General features: G+C 42.4%; 1 protein-coding gene across 5 annotated transcripts in view; it reads left to right on the forward strand.

The window, feature by feature from the left end:
* ITPR3 (inositol 1,4,5-trisphosphate receptor type 3) overlaps window positions 1-25,899 on the forward strand; it is a 357,611-nt gene that overhangs the window by 226,884 nt on the left and 104,828 nt on the right. For all 5 annotated transcript variants that reach the window (XM_068269377.1, XM_068269380.1, XM_068269378.1 and 2 more), the window contains 10 exons: window positions 1,282-1,407; window positions 1,757-1,877; window positions 5,267-5,454; window positions 5,929-6,077; window positions 8,635-8,743; window positions 10,677-10,767; window positions 11,061-11,230; window positions 16,435-16,606; window positions 18,303-18,484; window positions 20,468-20,668. In XM_068269377.1, coding sequence (XP_068125478.1) covers window positions 1,282-1,407; window positions 1,757-1,877; window positions 5,267-5,454; window positions 5,929-6,077; window positions 8,635-8,743; window positions 10,677-10,767; window positions 11,061-11,230; window positions 16,435-16,606; window positions 18,303-18,484; window positions 20,468-20,668 — 1,509 coding nt within the window. The remainder of the gene's footprint in view (window positions 1-1,281; window positions 1,408-1,756; window positions 1,878-5,266; window positions 5,455-5,928; window positions 6,078-8,634; window positions 8,744-10,676; window positions 10,768-11,060; window positions 11,231-16,434; window positions 16,607-18,302; window positions 18,485-20,467; window positions 20,669-25,899) is intronic.

Consider the following 25,899-nt stretch of genomic DNA (forward strand, 5'->3'; position numbering starts at 1 on the left):
CCTTGGGTATACCTTAAGGCAAAAGATCAATGTAGCAGTAAGGTAAGTAGTGTTTTCAATAGAACAATAGTGGCCCCCACAGACAAAAAACAAATAAACCTCTGATTCTCTCAGACTTGCCAAATCGTTATGTACTACTAAGCAGTCGATGCTATGCTGTTCACACTATATGCGTTCCTAGCCGTTTTCAGGGAACGCGTACTGGAACAAAAAACGCATTGAAACGGCTCCTAATGCTTTTGAATGGGCTAGTTCACATGTATGCGTATGAGACGCATACGTTTCTCATCCGCATTGCTGCACGCAGTTCTGTGCGATACGCATAAAAACGGACGCAATGAAAGTCTATGGACGCGTATCAAAAACGCGTACTATTGCGTTTTTAGCGTCCGTTTTCCTCTGCGGTTCCCATAATTCTTTTTTTTCCCCTGGGTCACGTGTTTGTGCAAAACGCAATAGAAAACGCATTCAAACGCAAGAAAAACGCATGCGTTTTTCAACTTGCGTTTCTTTGAATTTATACGCGTTCTACAAACGCAGCAAGTATGAACAGGCCCTAAGATAAACTCAACTCAGATAAGTTAATTGGCTCCCCCTAAAAAAAAAAAAAAAAATTGGCCCTAGACTACAGTACTTACACTACGTAATATAGACATATGGCAATGGTTGGGATTAGATTGTGAGCTCCTTTGAGGGACAGTTAGTGACAAGATATATATATACACTGTACAGCGCTGCGTAATATGTCGGCGCTATATAAATACTAAATAATAATAATAATAATAACTCACAAGCTTTGTGGTAGGAATCCTTCTCACAGGATTACCTTTCAGCTCTCTGTGAAATTTATAATAAAAAATGGCAGGGAGGGAGACAAATATGGGATACCATATACACAGAGTAGCATAAACCATTGAGGCTTGTCCATAGCTTAGACTAACAGCTTTCTGGGATTGTGGCTTCAGTGTTTGAAAGACTCAATTCCAGAATTTACAGTAGGTAGAAATCATTTTGGGAAATCACTGCCATAGGTTGTTCCCATCACATATATGGACAGCACCTATTAGAGCTGTTTAAAAAGGTAAACTTTAGTAGAGTACACCAGCAGTTCTGGAGGCATAGTCAGCACAGGGATTAGGAATGATCTGCATGGCCTTGCATTCTCTATAATGAGGAACAATTGTCTTGTTTTTTTTGGGATATGTGCAGGATGTAATGACGTGCATTGGCCTTCTGTTGTGTGAAAGCGATGATGTACTTAATTATTTGTCTATTTGTCAGGTATGCAGCAAGCGAGACAAGCGTATTCCGGATGGCACACTGGAAAAGTATGTTCTCACTGTGGTTTTGGAAACAATAAGGTCCTTCTTTAACTCCCCGTTTTCTGAAAACAGCACTTCCCTACAGGTATGCTGCCATCCATAGTACTTTCCATTCCACTGGATTTATTCATCAAAGTTCTTGTGATTTAAATACCAGCTTCCATTTAAGCAATGTACAGCAGATGTTATTGTCAAACTGTAAGCGTCTAAATGTGATTTTCTATTCAACTATCATATGGTCAATGCTACTGTTTGTTGTTACATTATTTAAAAAAACCACACATGCCTTTATGCAATTTCCTCTTGAAATAAATGTAATTCTGTGCAGAAAGGTGCAAAACAAATGTATCCATTGATTAAATAAAACTATCTGTACTAAGTGCCAGTATCTTTGCATTGTGTTGAAACAACAGCGATTGCTTTACTTTTTTCAGACTCATCAGGCCATAGTTGTTCAATTACTCCAATCCACAGCCCGACTTCTTGAGTGTCCTTGGCTTCAGAACCAGTTTAAGGGCGGAGTAGAGGCATGTATACGGGCCTTGGCTATGGTTGGTAAGGAACTGAAACACTATTCCAACTATGCGTGTTAAGTAATGGTTGAAACCAATGTGGCTAGGTGGTTAGATTGAGTACGTGTTACAGCGCCACTCCATGTGTTGGGCGCCAAGTGGTGCTGCTAGTAGAAAATACTAGTAATATACATTACCGATATGTTACAATGCACTTACCCGGCGCCCTTTCTCAATTGAACCCTCCCCTTCTAGTTCCTAAAACTAACAACATACATACACACACCTAACACTTAAAGGGGCACTATGGCGAAAAATTGTAAAATTTAAAATATACTAATAATATTTTTCTCCTATGTTGCTGTCACTTACAGTAGGTAGTAGAAATATGACAGAAGTGTCAGACCATCTCTTCATAGGGGATTCTCAGCAAGGCTTTTATTCTTTATAAAGATATTCCCTAAAAAGGATTTAAACAATGATGCTGGCCAGCTTCCTGCTCACTTCACATTTTTTTGGCAGTTGGACAGAGCAAATGCCATTCACTAAGTGCTTTTGAAAATAACAAAATCCCTGAGAAAACCCCATGAAGCGATGGACTAGTCCAAAACCTGTCGCTTCTGTCAGATTTCTACTACCTACTGCAAGTGACAGCAGCATAGGAGAAAAGTAATTTATGGCTCATTTTACTCTGGAAAAAAATAGTTCTTATTTGTCTATGTTTGCACATATTTAAAATTTTGCAATTTTTCACCATAGTGCCCCTTTAAGGCTAAACCTCTCTTCAAGTGCCTGAAATGAACCTTCCCCTCATAACTCCTAACACTAGCCCCAAATTTAAGATGACTGCTAGTTACATTAATTCCTTTGTAGTAGCTGGTCAGCTACTATCTGCATCAGGTGCCCTACTCTCCCAATTGCCGATAATTAACACTGATTTTAGGATATGTTGCCTTTTACCACCAGAGTTCCTATGTTTATACCTCTCCAAATGGCTGTTTGCATGGTTTTGTTCATAGGGATAGCCTCTGCTTTTTTCCAACTTCACAAAAAACAAAAATAGTGTTTGGTCAGTTGTCATCTACACAAACTGTCCACAAACAGTGGCTGAGACATTAGACTATAAGCCTTATGTGGACAGGTAGTGATGTAATGGGTTTTAGAGTTCTCCCTAAATTGCTGAGGCGTGTGTCAGTGCTTTATAATTATATAGTGATAATAATGGTGTTTTCTTGTGTTGTAGCTAGCCTTATTTCTGTGTAAAATTGAGAATATGGAATATTTAGCTGTGATAATAAAAACATTTTATAAAAATGACTTTTATTGGGCAGTTGTTGTACCAGAATGAGTATTTTTGGATCAGTGATGACTGACCTCTTTTGCTTTTCTACTGAAAAGTCCCTGCAGCAAGCACCTCTTGCTTCTCTTTCCCACTCCATAAAATAGAACAGGCAGTCAAGAAGTGTGTCTGTACAATGTTCCCACTTTCCAGAATGCATTTTCTATGCTTAGACTATTAGTCTATTGAAATAATGTGAAACATATATGGTGAATATTAGGGTGACACATCATGAAATAAATAATACTTATACAGGGTAGGGGACTGATAGGAAATGCTAGAAACAGGGTAAGATGATGGAAAGTGTTAGGCATGTCTTGGGGGTTAGGGGTTGGTACCAATAAGCAATGTGCCAGAAGACTGAAACCTAACTAGCTGCAATAAGTTTCTGTATTTTATACAACAGAGTAACCAAGCAGCTCGGGGTGATCAAAACCACTAGGAATGTACAGGGGGATAAAAGTGACCGAAAAGCCCTCCTACTAATAAGCAATGCTGGGTGAAATTTGCCTTCTTAAACCCACAATGCACCACTACTGAATATGCAAATGATCTCTTTTCGCCCCTGTAAGCCAGACAAGCATCCAGAACCGCTGGTGTATAGCAAGCCTATAGCTTTAAATATTACACAGCCACACCAACCCCACATGTAGACATCCTGTTTTGGACTTTTGGCCCTCATCAGTACATGGCAGGGATTGATATGGCTGTATGGGATAGGGCTTGGACCAGTACAACAGAGTAACTAAGCAGCAATTGTTTTTTTGTTATTTTTTTTTCACTAGAATTGCACAACATGTATTAACTGTACTTTATTTTATAAAATTCAAGAATACGCAGTGAGTCAATAACCATATATTGTATAGTGTTGTACAAAATAAAATAAAAAATATATGTAGAAGGTTCTACTCAATAAGAAGGGTATAATTGCCCTTTCTTGTTAACACTACTTCCACACTGAAGGGACTCAGGGTTGTTTTTAGTCATAGACATATGAGGCAGGTACCTAGGACACCACCACACCAGATAAAACCCATTCTTGAGTTAATACATTTAGATTAGGTGTTTATTAACCTCCCTGGCGGTAAGCCTGACACAGTGTCGGGCTAGCCGCCGCAGGGGATCGCATGGCCCCGGGAGGATTTTTTTTCATAAAATGTTTGCAATACTCTTCAGCTAGCACTTGGCTAGCTACCTGTGCCCCCCAAGTGCCTCCGCTCTCCCCCCGATCCCCACCGCAATACATACCCCCCAGGGATCCCACGATGGCGCATCCTCCCAATCAGCTCCAGGCTTCGCTATGGGGAGGATCGGAACTGCACATGACGTCATGACTCCGATCACGTCATGTCCGATCGTCGCCATAGCGACGAGTGAAGCTAATTGGGAAGCTGCGGCTCTCGCAGCATTGCGAACAGGTGAGTGTTGCTGGCGGTGATCGGGAAGAGCAGATAGGTGGCGGGTGACTTGGGGGACACAGGTAGCTAGCCTAGCACTAGCTACGAACTTTAAAACGAGTTTTATTCTAAAAATCCCTCCCACGGACGCAGCCTCATAAACTTTGTACCGCCAGGGAGGTTAAGTAAGTGTTCTCTATGCTACCCTAAGGAAAAAATGAGATACTGTACTTACCTAAGAAGAGGGAAGCGTCTGCATCCTGCAAAGGCTTCCCATGTCCTCCTGGCCCCCACTGTTACTGCATGCAGACCCCCAAACATATCAGACGAGCGCTTGTCAGATATGTGATCATGGCTAGGTCATCTTGCTCCTGTGTGAGTACAGCTGCGCCGGTGTGGTAAGCCAGAACCGCTCACCCATCAATGGCACTGTGCTACTGTGCAGGCATGGCTGTACTCACGATGGTGCTGCATGGCTGTGATTGTGCATGAAGGGGAGCACGGATGCAAACTTGTAGAGGATCTCTGGCAGAGGCAGTGGTCTGAGGGGGAACATGGAAGGTGTCTGGAGCATCCAGAGGGTTCCCTCTTCTTAAGTATTCCCATTTTTTTTTACACCACCTCAGGTCCTCTTTAACTCTGTGCTACATGCGAATGCATGTGAATGTGTGTAATTTTCCCTGATTTATTTTTCAGCCAAGAGTCGGGGAATTGCCCTCCCTATGGACTTAGATTCCCATGTGAGTTCTCTGTTGAACAGTTCCTCCAGTTCATCACTGAGGAGTCAGCCCACATACAAACAATCTACAACAACAAGAGCCTTCCCCCGGGCCAGCGGCACTCAGAATCAGTGGGACTACAAAAACATTGTGGAAAAGTTACAGGTTAGTAAATTATGTTATGACTCCTTTGTTTTGGCATGTTGCTGGACGCTACATTTTATGTGATGATAAATATAGTAAAAGTCAAAGTGAAACTGAAGTAATTGTAGTTGCTTAGCTTCCATATCTGTCAGCAAAGCTGCCCATCACATTACAGGACCATCAGCCTGAAGATGCAAGGCCAACTACGACATTTTATACAAATATAAGTGTTTGCATATTATTGCAGTATCCAACATTGCAGATGTATGTTGTAGGGTTAATTGATAACTGTGAAGGGCTGACCAGCAGATGGCCAATATTTAATACATAATCTAATCACTTGCCGTTATGTGATTGGTTGTATGAAATGGTTTCCTATTTATTTGCTCACGTTATCATGAATCTCTGCTTTATGGAGTGAACTCTATGCTTAACTATGTTATTGGCTTGGGACTTACGTAAGATTCAGCAGCGACATGATTTCATTTCTTTTAGGAAATTATAAATGTATTGGAGGAGAAGCTAAAGCCGCTAGTAGAAGCCGAGCAATCTGTTCTTGTGGATGTCCTCCATCATCCTGAACTGCTGTTTATTGAAGGCACTGATGCTCGTGTACGATGTGAAAGTGGAGGCTTCATTTCAAAGTAAGTATGTGATGCTGTTCTTGCACCCTGCGTATAATTAACAAATAATTCCAGTCAGTCATTTCAGAGTCCTCTATCAGCAAATCTTGTAAATTAGAATTTAGTAGCCTGATTCGTTAAACTTTAGAGCTCTCAACATTACCTTTTTCTTACCTTATTTTACACTTGCTGCATGCTGAAATCTTGTACATAAAAGGTGATAAAAAAAGTAATGTGAGACAACATCGAAGAGTTTGATGAATCGGAGTTTATGAGAGATTTTGTAAAGGAGAAATGTAGTGAAAAGCGAGCAGGGAAGATTTGATGTTAAAGCCGACCCAAACTAAAAATTGATCAAGCCTAGCATCCTCCGAGTACTCCGGTTTCCTCCCAAATCTCCAAAACACACAGATAAGTTAATTGGCTTCCTCCTAAATTGTTCCTAAACTATGATACATGCACTGCATGATACATACATAGACATATGACTATGGTAGGGATTAGATTGTGAGCTCCTCGGAGGGACAGTTAGGTGACAATATACTCTGAGCAGTGTTACGGAAGATGTCTGTGCTAAATATTGTGCTAAATATTGAATAATAATAAAATCCTAACTGTAGACTGAAGTCTACCCCCACCTCCGGGCATCCTGAGGCAGGGTCATGTTGCATGCTGGGACAACTACTACACACGCTCCCAGAATTCCCCTTACCCCATCCCTGGTGGTCAACAGTTTTTAATAAATTCCAGTAAAGGTTTATTGGGGAGAGATGGAGGCGATGGGTGAAAGTATTTAATAGTGAATATGATTAGTGTACTCGTAACTTTGAAAGATTGAGTACTGAGATTTTATTTTCATTATCAGAAAGGTTTTGGGGGATTACTTTCAAGAGCATGACCTCTCCCTCGACAATTAGCCCTGGATCACACTGCAAGACCTTTATTAGCGCTAGTGACTTGAAAAGCTCTCGCTAATGCGATGCTATGGGTGATTTTTATAAAATCACATCGCTCAAGTGGGATTACACCCACAGCAATACATTAGCAAGAGCTTTATTACAAGTGATTAGAAAAAGCTCTTGCAGTGTGAACCAGCCCTAAGGCCCCATTTACACTTGGTACGTGTTTGTTTTTCTTTTCCATAGCAGTGCATTGTGAAAAAGATTTCAGTTAAAACGCGTTAAAGAGAAACTCCGACCAAGAATTGAACTTTATCCCAATCAGTAGCTGATACCCCCTTTTACATGAGAAATCTATTCCTTTTCACAAACAGACCATCAGGGGGCGCTGTATGGTTGATATTGTGGTGAAACCCCTCCCACAAAGAAATTCTGAGTACGTACTCTTGGCAGTTTCCTGTCTGTGAACCTTGTTGCATTGTGGGAAATAGCTGTTTACAGCTGTTTTCAACTGCCAAAAAAACATGCAGCAGCTACATCACCTGCCAACAGTAAAAATGGCACCATGTAATAAATGTCAGAATGTAAATCAGGGATTTAAAAGATTTTACAATGAGCAAACACTGACTAAATCATTTATACATAATTATTGTAAAAATGAAGCACTTTTTTTATTACATTATTTTCACTGGAGTTCCTCTTTAAGTGTGAAAGGTGCCATAGGAAAGCATGGGCAGTACTTTGAAAATCAGTTGCCCTTTCAGTTATAACTGAGAGCAACTGATTATGTGTAAATGGGGCCTTAGGGCCCGTTTCCACTACTTAGTGATGCGAATGAGGCTACCTAGCCGCATTGCATCACTTCCGCCGCCGGCCGCATCACTTCTGCATCTCCCGATGTGGAAGTGTATTGGAGGAGATGGGACGCAGCTGCGGGCGGATGCGGCCGTGCGAGAATCTGCAGCATGCTGCAGATTCTCGGATCGCTCCGCACCGCTCCGCACAGCATGCACACATTGGAAACTTTTCCATTGCTGTGCATGTGTTTCAAGGCACCTATGTAGCCGCATCGCACCGCTCCTAGTGGAAACGGGCCCTAACTGTTAGTGCTTATTTATAACGGTGCTTATTTATTCTTTTCATTTAATTGGACCTTCATTCCAAAGTATGGAATCCTATGGAGCTCTGTGATTGTCTTTTATTGGCTTGTCTCTTCATGGCCTCTGCTTCCTTGTAGACCTAGGGGAAATGTTTATATAGTGAAAAGATGCTCAATAGCGTCCTATGGCATTTTTGAATTACAGAACCAGCTATTTAGCTTTCCTTTTAGTACCTACTGCATTACAACCCTCAAGATAAAGAAGTTGGTTTGTTTGCATATTAAGCTTTCTTGCAGTTTTTTAATGTAGTGTCCAAGTTCATTTGGACTTCAACACTTAAAATTTAACTAGTGTCATTCTTTTTTTTTAAGGACAAATGAGAAGATAACAGTGACGTTTAAGATATATATTGGCAATAAATTACATGAAAAAGTTTGCATTTTGTTTAAAACGGTGATAAATGGTACTCCTGAGCAGAATCTATATATATATAATCTGGCTTTGAGTAGAGACAATTAGAAAGACCAGGATAATTGCTTGGAAAATGCATTAACGATGTTCTATGGTTTTTGTCCTCAGGCTAATTCAACATACCAAAAATCTTATGTCCTCCGAAGAGAAGCTTTGTATAAAAGTTTTACGGACTTTACAACAAATGCTTATGAAGAAAAATAACTATGAAGAACGAGTAAGGAAAAAATGGTTGCGCCTGATAATTGAATTTACCTTGTTTGCTCTATTCAACTGTCAATTGGAAACAACATTATTCTGTCTATTTGTGCTTCCAAAATAGATCTTGTGTAGTCTATCAGCGACCCTCCCCTTCTGCCAACTTACATACCCACTAAGGGCCTATTTCCAATACACGCAGATTGGATGCAGAAAAACTCCAATGAATGCCTATGGGCCTGTTTCCAGTAAACGCAATTTCTCTGATGCAGATTTTCCCATAGGCATTCTTTGGAGTCAGTTTTTCTGCATCAATTCTCCATCCAATCTGCGTGTAGTGGAAATAGGCCCTAAATGTTACAGGACTTCAGGGAGACTCTGTGAAGATTATTTACCAAGATAGGTGTAGAGAATATTGGGGTAAAAGTTGTCTAGAACAACCAATCAAGTGTCTGGTAAATAAAGGAGACTGTGATGGCTGCTTTGGACAACTGTATCAGTTTTCGTTTTACCTGAGTGGATAAATCCAAGCACTGTGCCCTTCAAGACAGCTGTAACCTCACACCTTTTACTTTACACACAAACAAGGGTATCCGTGCTCTACTTGCTCTACTTGCTGGAACTTAAGTAAGTGCTGAGGGTAGTGGTCAATTTAAATACAATCATTAAATCTTTGCAGTCAAAACACACACTTTCAACAAGCTAGAACTCTGAAACCAGGCTGTAAAAATTGACATAGCTTCCAAAACTGATTACAGTGATTTTGTGCTGAACCAATGCCCCAGCATTGAGACCCCCTTATTGAGTGTGTGTTTGCTGTCCCTGTGCCATTTAGCAAGCCTATACAGATACAACTTGTAGCCAGACTACCATGGCTGTTAAGAAACATAAACAGACATGGGTAGTGGGACTTTAAGGACCAGAGACTGCTGTTACCACAAAACGGCACTTACCACTCTTGCCGGTCACGCCATTCTCCCATCACCGCAGGCCACTCTCTCTGCCGTCGCTATGATAGCAGAGCTCTGTGCGCCAGTCAGGAGCTGATTTCATTGACTCCTGACCCTGTCCACTAGTGTAAGCCAATGGAATTGGCTTACAGTGATCACACAGTCAGGAGCCTATGAAATCTCCTCCTGACCTGCTCAAAGAGCTCTGCCGTCATACAGATGGCAGAGTGAGTGAACTGCGGTAGGGAGAGAGCGACGTAATCAGGGATAGCAATGGGAGCATGCCACAGGGGAGTTGAAATCTACGTCCTGTCAGAGCCTCACAGCTACCTGCAGGACGTAGAATTCAACCAATGCAGTCAGGAAGCAGTTAATAATGGAAAACAGGTTCTGAGGGCAGTGGTTAATTTCCGGCACAGTCGGGGATTGCCTGATAGCGGGTACGAGTGCTTCTCAAGCAACCGTTGCATGCAGGAGCCCTGCATCATAACTGACCATGCGTGGACAGAAAACACAAATCCCACTGCTATCAAGCTCATACATCTGATCAGGACTGTAGGTTCCAGTAGTCATGTATGTTAAGTCATGATAAATATATATATATATACAGTATATATACAGTATATATATATATATATATATATATATATATATATTTGATATAAATGTCATTAGGTGTCTGTTGCATTTCAGAAAGCTGCCAGATGCTGTCTGTGTTCTCTACAGGTGTATACAGTTCACAAATATGTGATATACATAGTAAGATCAGTTTTAGCTTTATAATTAAATCTGAACAGCAGTTTCACCATAAGTGTTTAATGATGCTCAGCATCATTATGCAGAAGGGTTTGTTCATTATCAGAACACAGATAAGCAGCGTCTCTACATAGCTCAGCATGTTCATTATTAGTACACAGATACTCAGCATCTTTATAAATGAAGCCTGCGATTTATGTTTTCCTCCCACCCTGTCTGACTCGATTTTCACTCCTGTCCCCATAGGGAAATTTACTAAGGAAAGCCCTTCTGAGTAATTACCTGCAAAACAAGAAGTCAAGCGCTAAAGGCGAGACAGCTGACAGCTCTGCCACCGGTAATAAACACCTCTCCTCTCTAATAAATCAGTATCTTTTCAGTCCCTCATCCCTCTGCTGCTGCAAGGCTGAATTACACTATCTTCTGCATGTAAAAACATTGTACAATATAAATATACAAAATCCTCATTCAGCCTGCTGGGCTGCACTTTAAATCAGGTGATATTATTGTGTGACATTATCTATAGCTTACCTATATTTTCACACTCAATCTTTCATTGACTTTGATGTTGTTTTTCATTTTTATGCCCTTCATCTGCGGTTGAAATAATATTTTGAATTCCTTACGCAGGTCAGGATCATGACTGGTCTGTAATAGCTCCAATCCAGTGTAAACTGGACAGAGAAGGAGCCACCAAACTTGTGGCGGATCTAATTATGAGCTCAAAGAACGATAAGATATTTCAAGAAAGCATTTTATTGGCCATTAGATTGCTGGATGGAGGCAACACCGAGATACAGGTATTACCAAAATAGCCAGACTGGAAGCAAAGCGCATGTGTCTCTGCGAGTAAACAGTTATTCCACCTGGAATTCACATTTCAGTTATAGGTGTAGTCTAGAGGACTCAATCATCAACTTGCTTTATATAGGACTTGGATGCTCCAGTAGAACGTTTTTGTTTTACACTTTGCAGAAACAAGAAAGCTGCTCTGTGTGTTCATTGCTGTCTAGGAGAAACCATGAGAAGGACTACACACACACAAGAGCAGAAAGTGGGAGTCATCAGAAGGGAAGAGATGAGTAGGCCATTGACAGAGAGGCTAGGCCAAACTGATCTGACCATGCTTTGGTTGATTTGCAACATAGTTTCCAGTTAGATGGATTAGGAAAAGGAAAACTGTTGTGTGGTAATAAGTGGCAAAGTACTTTTAGTAATAGCTACCCTTTTAGGATATAGTGGATTTATATAATTAGATCCAATGAAGGGTTCCTTTAAATCTCTGGTTCTCTCAGAGCTATGAGTGAGAGTAAAGAATGAGAAGATGATTTAACAATGATATAGCCTGACTAATTCCTTTCGGCCCATCCTTTACGTTAATATGTAATCCCTTCAGCTGAGGAGCAGAGAGTTTGACCCCCTAACAGTGACATAACTACAATTAATCAGGCCCCCCTTCAAAACTTTGATTGGGGGGCCCAATTCGCCTCCCCTTGGTGTCCTTCACAGCCTGGGGTCCCATCTCACAAGAGTCATAAAACAAGTGTGGCCATCATGATCTTCACACCCGTAACAAGTGTAGCCACAAAAACACCTGATCTAAAGTATAGTCCCCTGTATCAGAGGAAGTAATGCTTGGTAGCTGCCCCCCCCCCCCCACACACACAGCGATTGCAGATGCTCTAGTAATGCTCCTGCTCCCTAAAGAGTAAGCAAGACAAACCTTGGGATTGCCCGTGATGTCCTGCACAAAAGCCTTACAATGCCACTATTTAGACAAGTTATGATAAATAACATGTATATAGGGCTATTCCCCATGGCTGACTCAAAGTGCCAGAACTGCAGCCACTAGGGCATGCTCAGTAAGCAGTAGCAGTGTTAGGTAGTCTAGCCCAAGGACACCTTACTGAATAGGTGCTGGCTTTCTGAACAGCAAGAACAGAGATTCATAACCAGTTCATCTGTGTCAGATCTATTAAGAGCCAATCAGTCAGCAGCCCAATAAAACCTGCATTGGAGCAAATCTCATTTCCCAGAGCAGAAAATCTACCTGCAGCACTTGGAGCTGTTCTTAGTTGGCAGGTGGCTTTTCAGAATATTTTGTGCTTCATTGTGTCAGTGCAGGATTTATACCTCCTGCCTTGTAATGCCAAATTTCTTTACCTCTCATATGCAGCAACCTAAATCTTTCATGTGTGTAGCACTCGTCTTCCAGATTCACCATTCCTCCATCCGTCTCATGTGCAGCATTTCCACTTTATCTTTATTGTAATTTTTAATAATAGAAACAAATACTGTATATACTCAAATATAAGCCTAATTTTTGGGCCCAAAAAAGGCCCAAAAGTGGGGGTCTCGGCTTATACTCGAGTCACTAAACTTTGAATAACCCCCACAGTGTCCCCACTATATGCACAGTGGTGCATCAGTTGAGGGATACCACACACTTGACATTTCCATGGGAGGTCCCAGCTAACATCATCTCGAGTTGTAGCCAGGGCCGGTTCAAGTGGACACCCCTGACCAAAAGCATCATTAGAGGCCCTTTGTTGCAGCCAAATTTCCCTCCTGGGCCCCTGAGCTGGATGCTGACCCTTACCCAATCACCTCCCAACTTAACAGACTCTGCAGAGTCCCTGGAGAGCAACAGTTAAGATGGCGAGGGACACTTTGGGGGCCCCTACAGGCTCTGGGGCCCTGGGGCAATTGCCTATTTTTTCCTATGGTAGCTCCAGCCCTGGTTGTAGCCTTGGAAAGCATACAGGGACAGTGTCTACTGAGTGGTGAGAATCCTTGCATTAATAGTAATTTGTCAAGTACAAAAATGTAAAAACGTAGTCAGTGCGCACTATTAATCCATGAGACAGGATAAGGGGAAGATTATGCGGTCTCACTGTGAGGAGAACTAGTTCTCTGGGGAAACCAAAACCTCATGCCTGCTAAAGAATGTATACCCTGGCTCCGGTGTCGGTGTGGTCCGGGCCACACTAACCGCTGTGGCGATTTTGCCACTCCACTCAGGGTTCCCATATTATGTACAATTGGAATATTTTGTCACTAGTTGCCCATCCCGCTTTCTCATATGAGTAAATGAAGCATTCCCCTCTTTCATCTGTATTTCATGTGCAGGCCTTATTCCTGCATCGCAGCCCCCCTCCTCCATGTGCAAACTCCAATGTGCAGCCCCCCAGTTCAATGTACAGTCTCCTTTCCTTGCTCAGTCCGCTCCATATGCAGCATCCACCCTAGGCTGTGGCTTATCCGGCTGGTGCAGCTATCCAGCCCTGCGTTGGGGAGGGGCAGTGGGGGGCATGATGCCCTGTTTTGTTGCACAGATCAAGCATATCAAAGCCTGACCCTGGTAGTAAGTGAACGGCTTAGTAAATGTAATAGATTGCGTTATAATATTACGTATAGCAGCAAATTGTCAGATTAGGAAACTGAGGTAAATAGCTACTCACTGTGACTCACCGTCTGATCCATGTCAAATCTTCAAATAGGCAAAATGATCCTTCCACCCCTGATTCAGACTAGTGCAGAAATGAAAATTGTAGATGTATGAAATTCTCAGAAATAGTCTCTTTGTTAAATTATAATACAGCATAGCAGCTTGCTGTTAAAAGTAAAGTATAGTCATTCAAATAAATCCACTTATAGCAGCACTGAACACCTCTGCAAAACAGTATTAGTCTAAAGCTCCCTGTTGTGTTCCAATCTTTACCGCTGGTTATTGATGCACATTCCATACAGAGATTACTTTGTGGTAAGGCGGGTGGTTTGTGGGGCATTTAAGTGTAGCTCACTGCCCGTTAACCCAGTCACAGTTTACTAAAGCAACAATATAAATACAAAGGCAATGCAAAAACACTTTATACAAGTAGTGCTTTTTTCTGAATTTGATTGCAATGAGTTTCCTATCATTATCCGCCACAAAATAAATACAAACAAAACAAAATACACACATATAAAACACAAACAGCACACTGTCACTCCCGTGCCACTCCGCCCCCCCCCCCCCATAGCTAGCTAGCCTACAAGCTAGTAGGGATGACCAAACACATTTACTGCCGAACAGTTCCTCGTGAATAACGACCATTTGCCATTTGTTTTTTTTACTGCAAATTTTAATTTTTCGAATTTGCATTTTACAAGTCAATGGCCGACAACTTCAGTGGTTAATAGCAAAGACTCCATAAACACTAGAATCACCATTTGCAGGGTACGTTACCTGGTTATGGACCCCACTAAGTTAAATCTACCTGATTGGGACCTGTTACACCTACCAGGGCGTAGATTTCTATTAGCTTGCCGTATGCTTCCACAGATCATGCAGCTCTTCCTCCATTGTAGCTCACTTACCCTGCTGTCGGTATTACAGCAGAGCTCGGTGATCTGGTGAGGAGATGATTTCATTGGCTCCTGACCCCGTGATCACTGTGAGCCATGGTTCACATTGATCACAGGGTCAGCAGCCGATTAAATTGGGTTATTAAAATGGTTAAAGTGTACCAGAGATGAAACTAACTAAAGATTTGATGCTTACCCGGGGCACACTCCTGCCCCATAAGCTCATCTGAATCCCACACCGTCCTCCTGCAGTCTGCCATTCAGCCACGAGCAGTCCTGGTAACAGCTCAGTCGCATCCAGTCTTGGTCTTCTGCACATGCACGGGAGGTCCGCGCATGCACAGACGACCCAGACTGGACGCGACTGAGCTGTTTCCGGGGCTGATCACTGCTGAGCGGCAGGCTGTGGGAGGACAGCGTGGGATTCAGACAAGTTTATGGAGTGGGAGGAAGCCCCGGGTAAGCACCAAATCTTTAGTTAGATTCATCTTTGGATGACTTTAAGGAGAAAAGATTAAAACATTTTTTGTAGTTTTGAAAAAATTGATTTTATGATAGGAAAAAAAGTGTTTTATCTGGGGTTAAATGACAGAATATGTATCAACTTATCGGTAGTGTAAATTTAGATATATCAAAAGAAAGAGCAGTGAATTTCATGCCGGGGTTGCCAGGTGGCAGTGACCACCTGGAAACCTAGGTGAAACTTGCAATGCTTTGGCCAGGGATTTCTGTACAGCTGCGGTATTGCTGTATAAGAATCCTTTTGACCAGGATTCCCATTAGTCTGTTAAAGGACCAATAGGGAGTGCTTGAGGGAAATTCAAAGATGCTTTGGGCTTTGCTATACTCAGAACAGCGGCAGCAGCTGCTGCTCTTTGCACTTCTCCCCTGCTGCTGCATCTATTGCAACACAGGGCAGGGCACCCCCACCACCCTGCCCCGTGACACCCCTGCCATCCGTGAAATAGCAGCCATGTTGTGACTATAGTGACATGCACACCTTGCCAAATGTATTTATAAAGCATTAGTTCAGGCAACTCCTAGAGTACTGACAGGGGCGTAACTACAAGGGAGCAGCCCCTGCAACTGCAGGGGGGCCCAGAGCTGTAAAGGGGGCCCAACTACTACTTCACTCCCGATGATAAAGGGATCCATCCTTTAGATCAGGTGTTTTTGTGACTACACTTCTTATGGATGTGAGGATTATTATGGCCAAACTTGTTTTATGACCCTTGCAATACGGTAAGGGTGTGAGCATTTGGCGGGCCCCATCAAAGTTTTGCTGGGGGGGGGGCATCATTTGTAGTTACACCCCTGAGTACTAACATGAGGGGTCGGCGTCAGCATGCATGATAATCAGACTAAATCTACTTTGCCTTTTTCCTAAATGGTGATGTTATTGCTCAATGCATTTTTTTTCTTTAAGTGATTAAAACAATTTAGTACGACCCAGGAGAGGGCTGTAAAATTCTGCTTTCTAATAGCAGATAATTAAAAAAAATGGTCAGGCTTGCTGAATCACTTATATTCTCAATTGTTCTCCTTCCTCTGAGAGCCTTAGTGAATTTAATAATGCACACAGAGCAGATTTATTTGTAACCCAGATATATTAACAAAAAAACCCCCAAAAACAAACATTGTTCTTGTCTTTTATTAGAACTCATTTTACAACTTACTGAAGGGTGACAATAAGTCAGAAAAATTCTTCAAGGTCTTTAATGAGCGAATAAAATGTGCCCAGCAAGAGATCAAATCCACTATGTCTGTGAACATGAGTGATCTGGGGGCTGGCGATTCCCAGGAACCGGAAGACACCGTGCAAGCCAAAGGTGCGTTAAATCTAAATATCACATTTTTTGAAACAACTCTATTAAATGTGCTGTTATCCTGCAAGACTAGTCATTTTTGTGTTTTTCTGTTGATAGCATTCAGGGAAAATCGGAAAATCGGATTTGCAAATCGGAAACGGAATCGCAAATTTGCAGTGTGCAGGGAGATTCCGATTATGATTCCGATTCCAATTTGCAATTCCAATTTTCCCTGAATACTATCAACAGAAACACACAGAAAAACGCAGCATGCAGTAATGATTAAAAATAGGGAATCGGAATCGCATGTGAAATAAACGATTAAAAATCGGAATTGCATGCAGTGTGCAGGGAGCCTAAACCCGATTATCAGCAACAGCTTATGAACATTTTTATCCTTTAGACTGTATGATATATTTGAAAGAAGTAAAAGTGTAACTGTGCTTTCATTAAGCAGTAACTGGGTGTGTCTGCGCATGGACTGCGAAAATATAATTGGAATTCTGATTTCCCTTTAGATAAGAAGTCATGGAAAAGTAGCACTAAGTGCAAGACAACTAAGGATTTTTAGCTAGGAAAATGAAAATAACAACTTGGGCACAGAGCCCAGAGTGCGCTCCTGTGCCTTTTCAAGTGCCCTCCTCACTCAGCTATTTGCAGAGTGGTGTGGAGGATCTCGCCTGTTTACCACTGGGATCTTCACCATGTTGCAGAGTTCAGTGTCTCCTCCATACGACTTCCTCTAGTAGTGTCTCTCATTACATGCACCACTGGAGGAGTCCGAGAGGAGACGCTGTGACAGTGCATATGGGGAAGAGGGAGGATACCTAACACTGGGGGGCATATATGGCTATCTGTATTGGGGGAGGCTATCTAATACTGGGGGGGACATCTGGCTATTTATACTGTAGTGGGGATACCTAATTCCGTAGGGCTATCTATATTGAGGGAGGGAAGGTTACCTAATACCGGGGAGCACACCTGGCTATACTGGGTGGGAGGCTATCTAATACTGGGAGGTCAAATCTGACTATCTACATTGGGGGGGATGCTATTCAACAGAGGGGTGGGCACATCTGGCTATCTGTTCTAGGTGTAGAATCTACCTAAGATGGGGGGAGGGTGGGGAAATCTGGCTATCTATACGGGGTCAGGAGGACTACCTGATAGTAGGGTTACATCTGGCTATCTTTCCTGAGGAGGGAGGCTACCTAATATGGGAGGTACACTTGGCTATCAGAGTTTTCTAATACTGGGGACACATCGGTCTACCTATACTTGGGGCAACCTTACTAATACTGGGAGCACATCTGGCTACATATAGTGAGGGGGGTACCTACTGGGTGCATGTCTCACTATTTAAACTGGGCAGGAGGTCTTTCTAATACTGGGGGCACATTTGATACCTGTACACTGGGGTGGGCACAATTCGGGGGGCACATTGGAATCCCTGCCCCTGCTCCCACCAGTTGATGGACTGTTGCCATAGCTGCAATGATTTGGTTTTTTGCCGTGGCTACAGCATCATGGCAAGCTACAGAGTGAACTAGAAATCTCATTTTAACAACACTTAATTAAGAAATTAAATGTGTCAGTGATAAGTCATGTTGTGTGCAATTAAAGTAGAGTTACGTTTTACAGAGCTACAGGCCTTATCATCTGTCGACTATTCTTACCAATTACGGAGTCCCACAAAATAACGGTTTCATTTTTTAAGGACGCAATCAGTTTGTGGTGCAGGAGACCCCGTCTAAAGATTTACAAGGAAAGGCGCAGCGGAAAGGAAATGAGGGCGGGGAGCTTGAGGAAGGTAAAGAAGTTGGACCAGTGGTGTTAATCATGGAGCCTATTCTGAGGTTTCTCCAGCTTTTATGTGAAAACCATAACCCGGACCTTCAGGTAACTTCATACCAATTTCACATACAGAAGTATAGACTTATTAAATTGTTTCCCTGGTTACATATTGTGAATGTATTGACTTCAGTGGGTTCTCTTGCAAGTTTTCCTAAACATGATGCTTTGTGCGTTTAGTTTAATTTTTGTGGTTTTCAAATGTTCATTGAGCTAGACGGATAGTGCATTGTCTTGCATTTTCTTGTCTGCATGCAATACAGCAGAAGAAAAGCATCAATGCTACTGAATATGTCTGCTGTTTTAAGAAACTGGCAAAGGGGGTGGTAAAACCGAGGAGTCAATGAAATAACAAACACAGGTCCAGAAAATATTAACTATAACATAACATCGATCTACATGAAGAAGATAAGCTGCCAACTTGTAACAGGATTAAAAGAAACCTTAAAGTGAGAGGGGAGATTCCCAAATACTTCTACCTCTGCTTCCCTCCCTCACAGCATAATCAGAATGTTTTTGAGCAGTGGCATAGCTAAGGAGCTTTAGGGCAAGTTTTACATTGGGCCCCCCAACCATCTATACATAACTATTCATACGGTGCACCAAAACCTGTCAAGGATATCCACAGTGTCAGAGGTGCAAGAATAAGATGGAGAACAGTTTGTTAATGATTACCACTTCTATAAGCATCTGTACAAGTGATCATCACCAGCCAGCACAGGACCAATAACGGGCTAATACTGCCATTGAGGGAGGGCAAGGGTCTCTCTGGCCCAAGGGGCCAGGTGCAGTCACAACCTCGGCATCCACTATAGCTACACAACTGTTTACATGTCCTGTAAATGTCCCAAATTGCACAGATACTGGAGAGAAATTACTAAACATCTTGGTTAAGGTATTTCAATCAGATATTCCCAACACTTCCACTGACCACTGAGGTACGATCACTCCGTCTCTTTCAGGCCAGATTGTTGGGGCAATGGAGACAATAAAAACCCTCCTACTTTACAATTTTCTGTTCAAGGATTAAAATATAACGCCTCGTGCACACTTACAAGGCTCGAGACCCTTGCGCAACATTGCAGGTTCAAGGCTGTACAAATACATTGCTAGCCTGTTGCTAAAGGGGGGGGGGGGGGAGGCAATGGAGCAGTGCATGAGGAGCATCACAGGGTGAATTGAGAGAGCAATGCCCTCAGCCAGCACTTGCCCGTATTAATTCTCCAGGCAGATTACTGACACATCAAGGGGGATTGGACATGGCTGTACACACACTAGATTCTTAGTCATGGAAGTCATTATCGGCTACCTTGGCTTTAATCTAACTTGTGTTCAAGGCTTAAGAATATAACTGCATTTCTATCACAAAGAGTTTACTGGATTTCAGCCTGGCCACGTGGAAAGGAATACTGTCTAATTTCTGTTTCCAGAAGATATAGAGATTTGGCTAATAGTGTATGATATAGAAACAATATCTCAGCTCTGTCTAGGTTACCATCTGCTAGGCCCATGCTTGTAGATTACGACACATGGCACATGCTATTACTATTATTATTTCTAAGGATCAGTGAAACTCGCTGTAGAGCATATGGTAGCATTTTAGTTCAGGCACTCCAGGGGCAAATATCCAGTTACAAAGAATGTACCCTTTATATGCTTCTTAGCCTTACAGCTGGACAGCAGGAACTCTCGTTTTATTTTATTTTATTACTTTAACAGTTGTACATGGGGACAAGGATCAATATTCTGGAGTTTAGGAATATATATATATATATGCATTATATTGAACATGACAATTGTGCAATTGTGCAATTGCTCTCCTATTTCAGCTCTTAGAATGACTGGTTTGTCCCTCCTTCCCGACAGTTATAATAGCTTTGTATAGCATATAATGATATACGTATTGAACACTTGAGAGATGCTTGAAGAATTGTGAACACTTTTTTCCTCAATTTATATACATAATCTTTTTTTTTTTAGCTTAAGTGTAATGGATAATAGTACATTTGTTTGTATTCATTTTCCAAACAGAATTTCCTGCGAAACCAGAGTAACAAGACTAACTATAACCTGGTTTGTGAGACCCTGCAGTTCTTGGATATCATGTGCGGGAGTACCACTGGCGGACTTGGCCTGCTGGGCCTTTACATCAATGAAAAAAATGTGGCCCTGATCATTCAGACCTTAGAAACCCTAACAGAATATTGCCAAGGGCCATGCCACGAGAACCAGGTATGTGACCTGCAAGACTTCCCCTGTTTCGTAGACAACACCAGTCACAATGTCTACAGCATAAGTATGTATATGACTGGATCAAGGCATCCCCCCCCCCCAAAAAAAAAACCTGCACTGTTAACCCTTTACACTGCTGAATTCCATTTCTATATATAAAAAAACCACTTATTTTAATCCCAGCAGGAAATTCCAGGGGGCTTTCAAATGACTCCAGAAGTCATCCTCAGAGCATGCTTTGTTACCCCCAACATCCTCCTGGGAACTGAATGTAGGGGTGAGTCACTTGTTCTGGGCATCAAGCAAGGGTGCTTTGCAAGTTGTGGGGGGATAGGAGTAGTGGAGAACACCATTCCCCCATTTGGAAAGTATGCCATGTTGTCAAGACCCGCTTGTCTGGTACGGTTTACGGTAGTTTGTGGAGCCTCATGCTTGCCGAGCTGACTATTCTGTACATTTTACATGAGGAATAAGAAGTTTCTAAAAGGCTGGAGGGGGGTTGCTATGCATGTTTTAACAAGAGTACATAAAACAAAAAAATTAAGGTGAACATTAGACTCACTTTGGTGCTAAAAATAACATCCTCTTGAGCTCAGCTGAGTGATATGTCTTATCATCTAGGTAGGTATAACTGTTAAAAAAGCATTGCTCTCATTTGGACATTATAGGATGCCTGGACTGAGAGGAATTCAAAAGGCTGCCATATTGGTTTCCGTCTAAACAATTCTTGTTGCTTGGCTGTCTTGCTGACCCTCTGCCTCTAATTCTTTTATCCTTAAACCCTGAACAAGCATGCAGACCAGGTGTTTCTGAGTGAAATCTGACTGGATTAGTCACATGCTTGTTTCAGTTGTGTGATCCAGATACTACTGAAGCCAACGAGATTAGCAGGCCTGCCAGGCAACTGGTATTGTTTAAATGGAAATAAATATGGTAGCCACCATATCCCACTCAGTTCATGTGTCTTTTCAGTGTTCCCCAACCCTGTCCTCAAGGCCCACCAACAGTGCATGTTTTGTGGATATCCACACAGGTAGTTAATTAGCTCTGCTGAGACACTAATTACCTCATCTGCGCATGTTTGTGGTTTCCTGCAAAATATGTACTGTTGGTGGGCCTTGAGGACAGGGTTGGGGAACTCTGCTTTAAATAACCGCTCACACATCTGACAGCACTAATAGGATCAGAAGATAAAGTCATTAGATCGTTGATACCACCAGTTTTATTGACAGATTAGCTTTTTTCACAGGGCTGTGTGGAAATAGATCAGCACTGCATTATCTTTGTTTGGAGAATTAGGAAAAGTACTTGTGCTTGATTATTGGCTGCTACAGCCATCACTAGCCCTAAATGCTCTAGCAATAGTTGTAATTGCATCAGGCTCCCAGTGTTCAGAATCATAGATTCACACACCTCTACATCTCCTGATTGTTGCTTTAATCAGCCGCATCACTCGCCTTTATTTTTAATCATACTTTTGAATTACTGCCCAGAATTCAGATTTTGTTTTCCTGACAAAGTGGGCGCTGACAGCTCTGACTGCATTTATTGTTATTTAACAGTGAGTTCAGGCAGGGGAAGGGACCCTGTTACTCAGCTACTGCAAATGAAGAGTATAAGCCATGCGTTTTTCTCATGTGTATGGTAATTCTCCTACCATGCTCTCATACAGTTCTGCAATTATATCTGTCATACATCAAGCTTAGGAGATTTCTTCCATTATTGTTCTCTTGTGTGCATAAATAGCAAAACTAAAATAGCAGAAATGGTAATTTAGTTTCACTTCAAGTCTATTTCCTATATCTACATCTTAGCAGTCCTGCGCATTATTACAATATTTTGTAACATATGAAAAATATTTCTGCACAATCTATATTTTTAATAATCTGACAAAATGAAATACTATTTATTAAGGATCAAGTTGTCCAAAGACAGGGCAGTGTGGGCAGGGCGACCACCCTGGGCACAGACTGTCAAGTAGAAGAAGGGGAGGCGCAGGCAAAAGGACATAACCGCTAGGGAGCTGGTGACGCGCGGTGCAGCCAAATGGAAGAGGAAGATTACCAGCGTGTCATCTTCCTTGAATCCTCCTAGGCTGCTTGCATTAAACGTCAAGTTATCATCACTTTACCACTGCGTGATGACACCTGATGTCCTGTAGCGGTACTGCAGGCTGTCAGTGCGCGGTGCCCATGGAGGAGTTGGCTTTCTGGGCTCTCTTCGCCTATGTATTTTCCTAGTCCCTGCTTTTTCCTGGATGAGCGGCTGGTCACTAGTCAGTATAGTACCAGATCTACTTGTGACCTGTGGCTGTGCGACTGTCCCTAAAGTAAGGCTGCGCGAGTCTACGGGGGGGGGCTTCCATTTTTACACCCTCGCCCTGTGTGCAATTTATCCTAGAAACTGCCCTGGGCGTGAGACACATCGCTGCTCCTGAGGCTGGAGAAAGCCCAGGGGGAGTATAAGATCTTTTTATTGCAACATCTCTGGTGCATTTTAAAATTGGTTTGTCAGCATGGCAGGTGTGGATGAGACTATTGTTTGATATAACTTTCTAACTAGAAGCTGGTGAAATATAATTTAAAGAGAACCCGAGTTGGGTTTTACAATTCCTATTAGCACACAAGGCTGGGTCTGCATATAATGCCCAGCCTCTGTTACTATACAGTTCTCACCCAGGATCCCCCCCCCCCCCCCCCTGCGCTCTGCTGGCCCCCATAAATCAAACCGTCATGCTAGCGACACACAGCGTGTCGCTAGCAAGCTCTTTACATGTAAACTGTCACTCTCCGCCGCTCCCTCGCCTCCTCTATATTGCCGCTCCCCGCCTGCATCCGTTCCCTCCAATCAGCATGGGGGGAAGGGATGCAGGCAAGGAGCGGCGCTATAGAGGAGGCGGGGGAGCGGAGGAGATTGACAGTTTACATGTAAACAGCTTGCTAGCGACACGCTGTGCATGGCGGTTTGATTTTTGGGGGCCAGCAGAGCGCAGGGGGGGCCTGGGTGAGAACTGTATAGTAACAGAGGCTGGGCATTATATGCAGACCCAGCCTCTGTGTGCTAATAGGATTTGTAAAACCCACCTCGGGTTCTCTTTAAGGGTGGTGCTTTTTTTCCAGTCTACCTATGAATTAATGACTCAAAGGATACATTATAAACAGTGTTTATTTATGGTTATACTTAAACATGTTACGGTGAAATGAGTATATGTATGTTATTTGTGCACATTATTATTTACTCTTGGTCTCAGTAAAGTTTTGGTTATTATTGGTTGCTAAAAACAACAGAGTCCTTTAGTACAATCAGTTGGCCAAAAATGATGCTGTGTGTAGAGAAGTGATCCTACTATGCCTCTTGTGGTGTTATCCACGTATAGATAAATGAGGCTTCCAGTGTCCTTGAAGGGAAATGCTGACAGGAAGTAACTTGTGTGCACTAAAATGTCTTTCTTCAGGACCAGCACAAGTGGGATGTGACAGTTTGAGATACATGCAAGGTCCCTGTGGTGTGACAGTGAGAGAGATAGTATGAGATTACACTAAGCAGACAACAAAGAAGGTCATCAGATGTCAGAGGGGCCATAAATGGAATATATGAACTTGTGTGCTGAGTATTTAATGAGTGCTTGTAAATATTAGTAGGGAAGTGGTGGAGTAAGTGCTGCAAGTAGCAAAGATTTTTAGCCAAATGATTACAAGCCTGCCACCGACGGTAAATACCGACCAAGGTAGACTCCTTTAGGGCAGGTCCTACACTAAACTATGCAACCCTAATCTAATAGATGCTAGTCATCTCTTACATAAGCCACATCTAACCCTATATATCCTAGTGTGTGTGTGCTCTACCCTATCACTATAGTCAGTGAGTGTCTATCTATGTTCGTCACTCTACCTCAGTTGGTGTATGTCATTACTTTGATGTAAGTCTGTATACCTGTCTGTGTCAAGGTGGGCCGCATAGCTTTGCACTGCCTTGAGGGCCCAAGGCTAGTGGCATGAAATTAGAATAATTATCTAATGGTGCCAGGTGGTAATCAGCTAAAGGATTAATAACTGGTAATAAATGTTTGCTTAGCTTTAGTACGTATTCAGTCTTGTGTCAATCGGTCAGCACATAAATGTTAACAACAAACATTTAAACACCCTAAACATTAAAGCATTAAAGAAACAAAAGATGCAACAAGAAAATAAAGCCACATAAACAAACATTTAAACCTTATAAACCAGGGCTGCGGAGTTTAAGTCAGAGTCGAGGAGTCAGAGTCTGAGTAATTCTGGGTACCCGGAGTCAATGGATTCAATAAACTGAGAAGTTGGATGATTTTTGAACCAAATCCATAGCCTTTGTAACAATTAGACTAAGGAGTCGGAGTCGGGGCAATTTTGGGTACCTGGAGTCGGAGTCTGTGGTTTCATAAACGGAGTAGTCGGACTCGGATGTTTTTTTTGTACCCACTCCACAGCCCTGTTATAGACATTAAAAACTGGTTCACACGGGCTTCTGCCCGGCTTCCAGCAGTGTCTTGGGGGCTTTTCATTGGCTTCCCGTCGCAAACAGCATTTTTTGTCCCCGTGGGGGAACACGAAGATGTGGCGATAATCGACCCTGGATACCGCATGTAGTGTCCAGGGTCGCCTGGAACAACAGGCCACCTTTAAACTTAGCACCTGCTGTTCAGGGTATCAGGGAATGCTTCTGAAAACAGGGAAAATAGTTGTCATGTGATCACTGGAATTTTTTGAGACAGCTGCATACTAGCCAAGGTCTGGTGCCAAGCGAGTCCAGGGCATTTATGGAGCGAAATAATAAAATTCTAAATAAAGAGTGAGGAGTGGTTTCCCACCCTGAAATTGGAGTGATCCGCTTTTAAATGTGCAAATATATGATCCTCGCTACAGCAGCAGTATAGGTATGGGGGTATACAGCTACCGAACTGGTGAGTTTAGAGATTGGGTGTCAAACTCAAATCTAAAACCTAGTCTACATTGAGGGCTAAATTGTTTATTAATATTTAACATTTATTATTTCACGCTAAGTGGCGTAACTACAGTAAACATGGGGAGCCAGCTCCTCCCCCTTCTGCAGAGTAGTGCAGTGGAGCAGTTTAATATTTACCTGCCCCCGCGCTGCTTTCGGCAGAAAAAGAACAAGCCACACATTTGGTCCTCAGGCTTTGTGTTGGACACCTGTGGTTTAGGCAATATTTAACCAATAGGAACATATCAAGTAAT

This window comes from Hyperolius riggenbachi, chromosome 2 (genome assembly GCF_040937935.1).
Source record: "Hyperolius riggenbachi isolate aHypRig1 chromosome 2, aHypRig1.pri, whole genome shotgun sequence".
Taxonomy (NCBI): Eukaryota; Metazoa; Chordata; class Amphibia; order Anura; family Hyperoliidae; genus Hyperolius; species Hyperolius riggenbachi.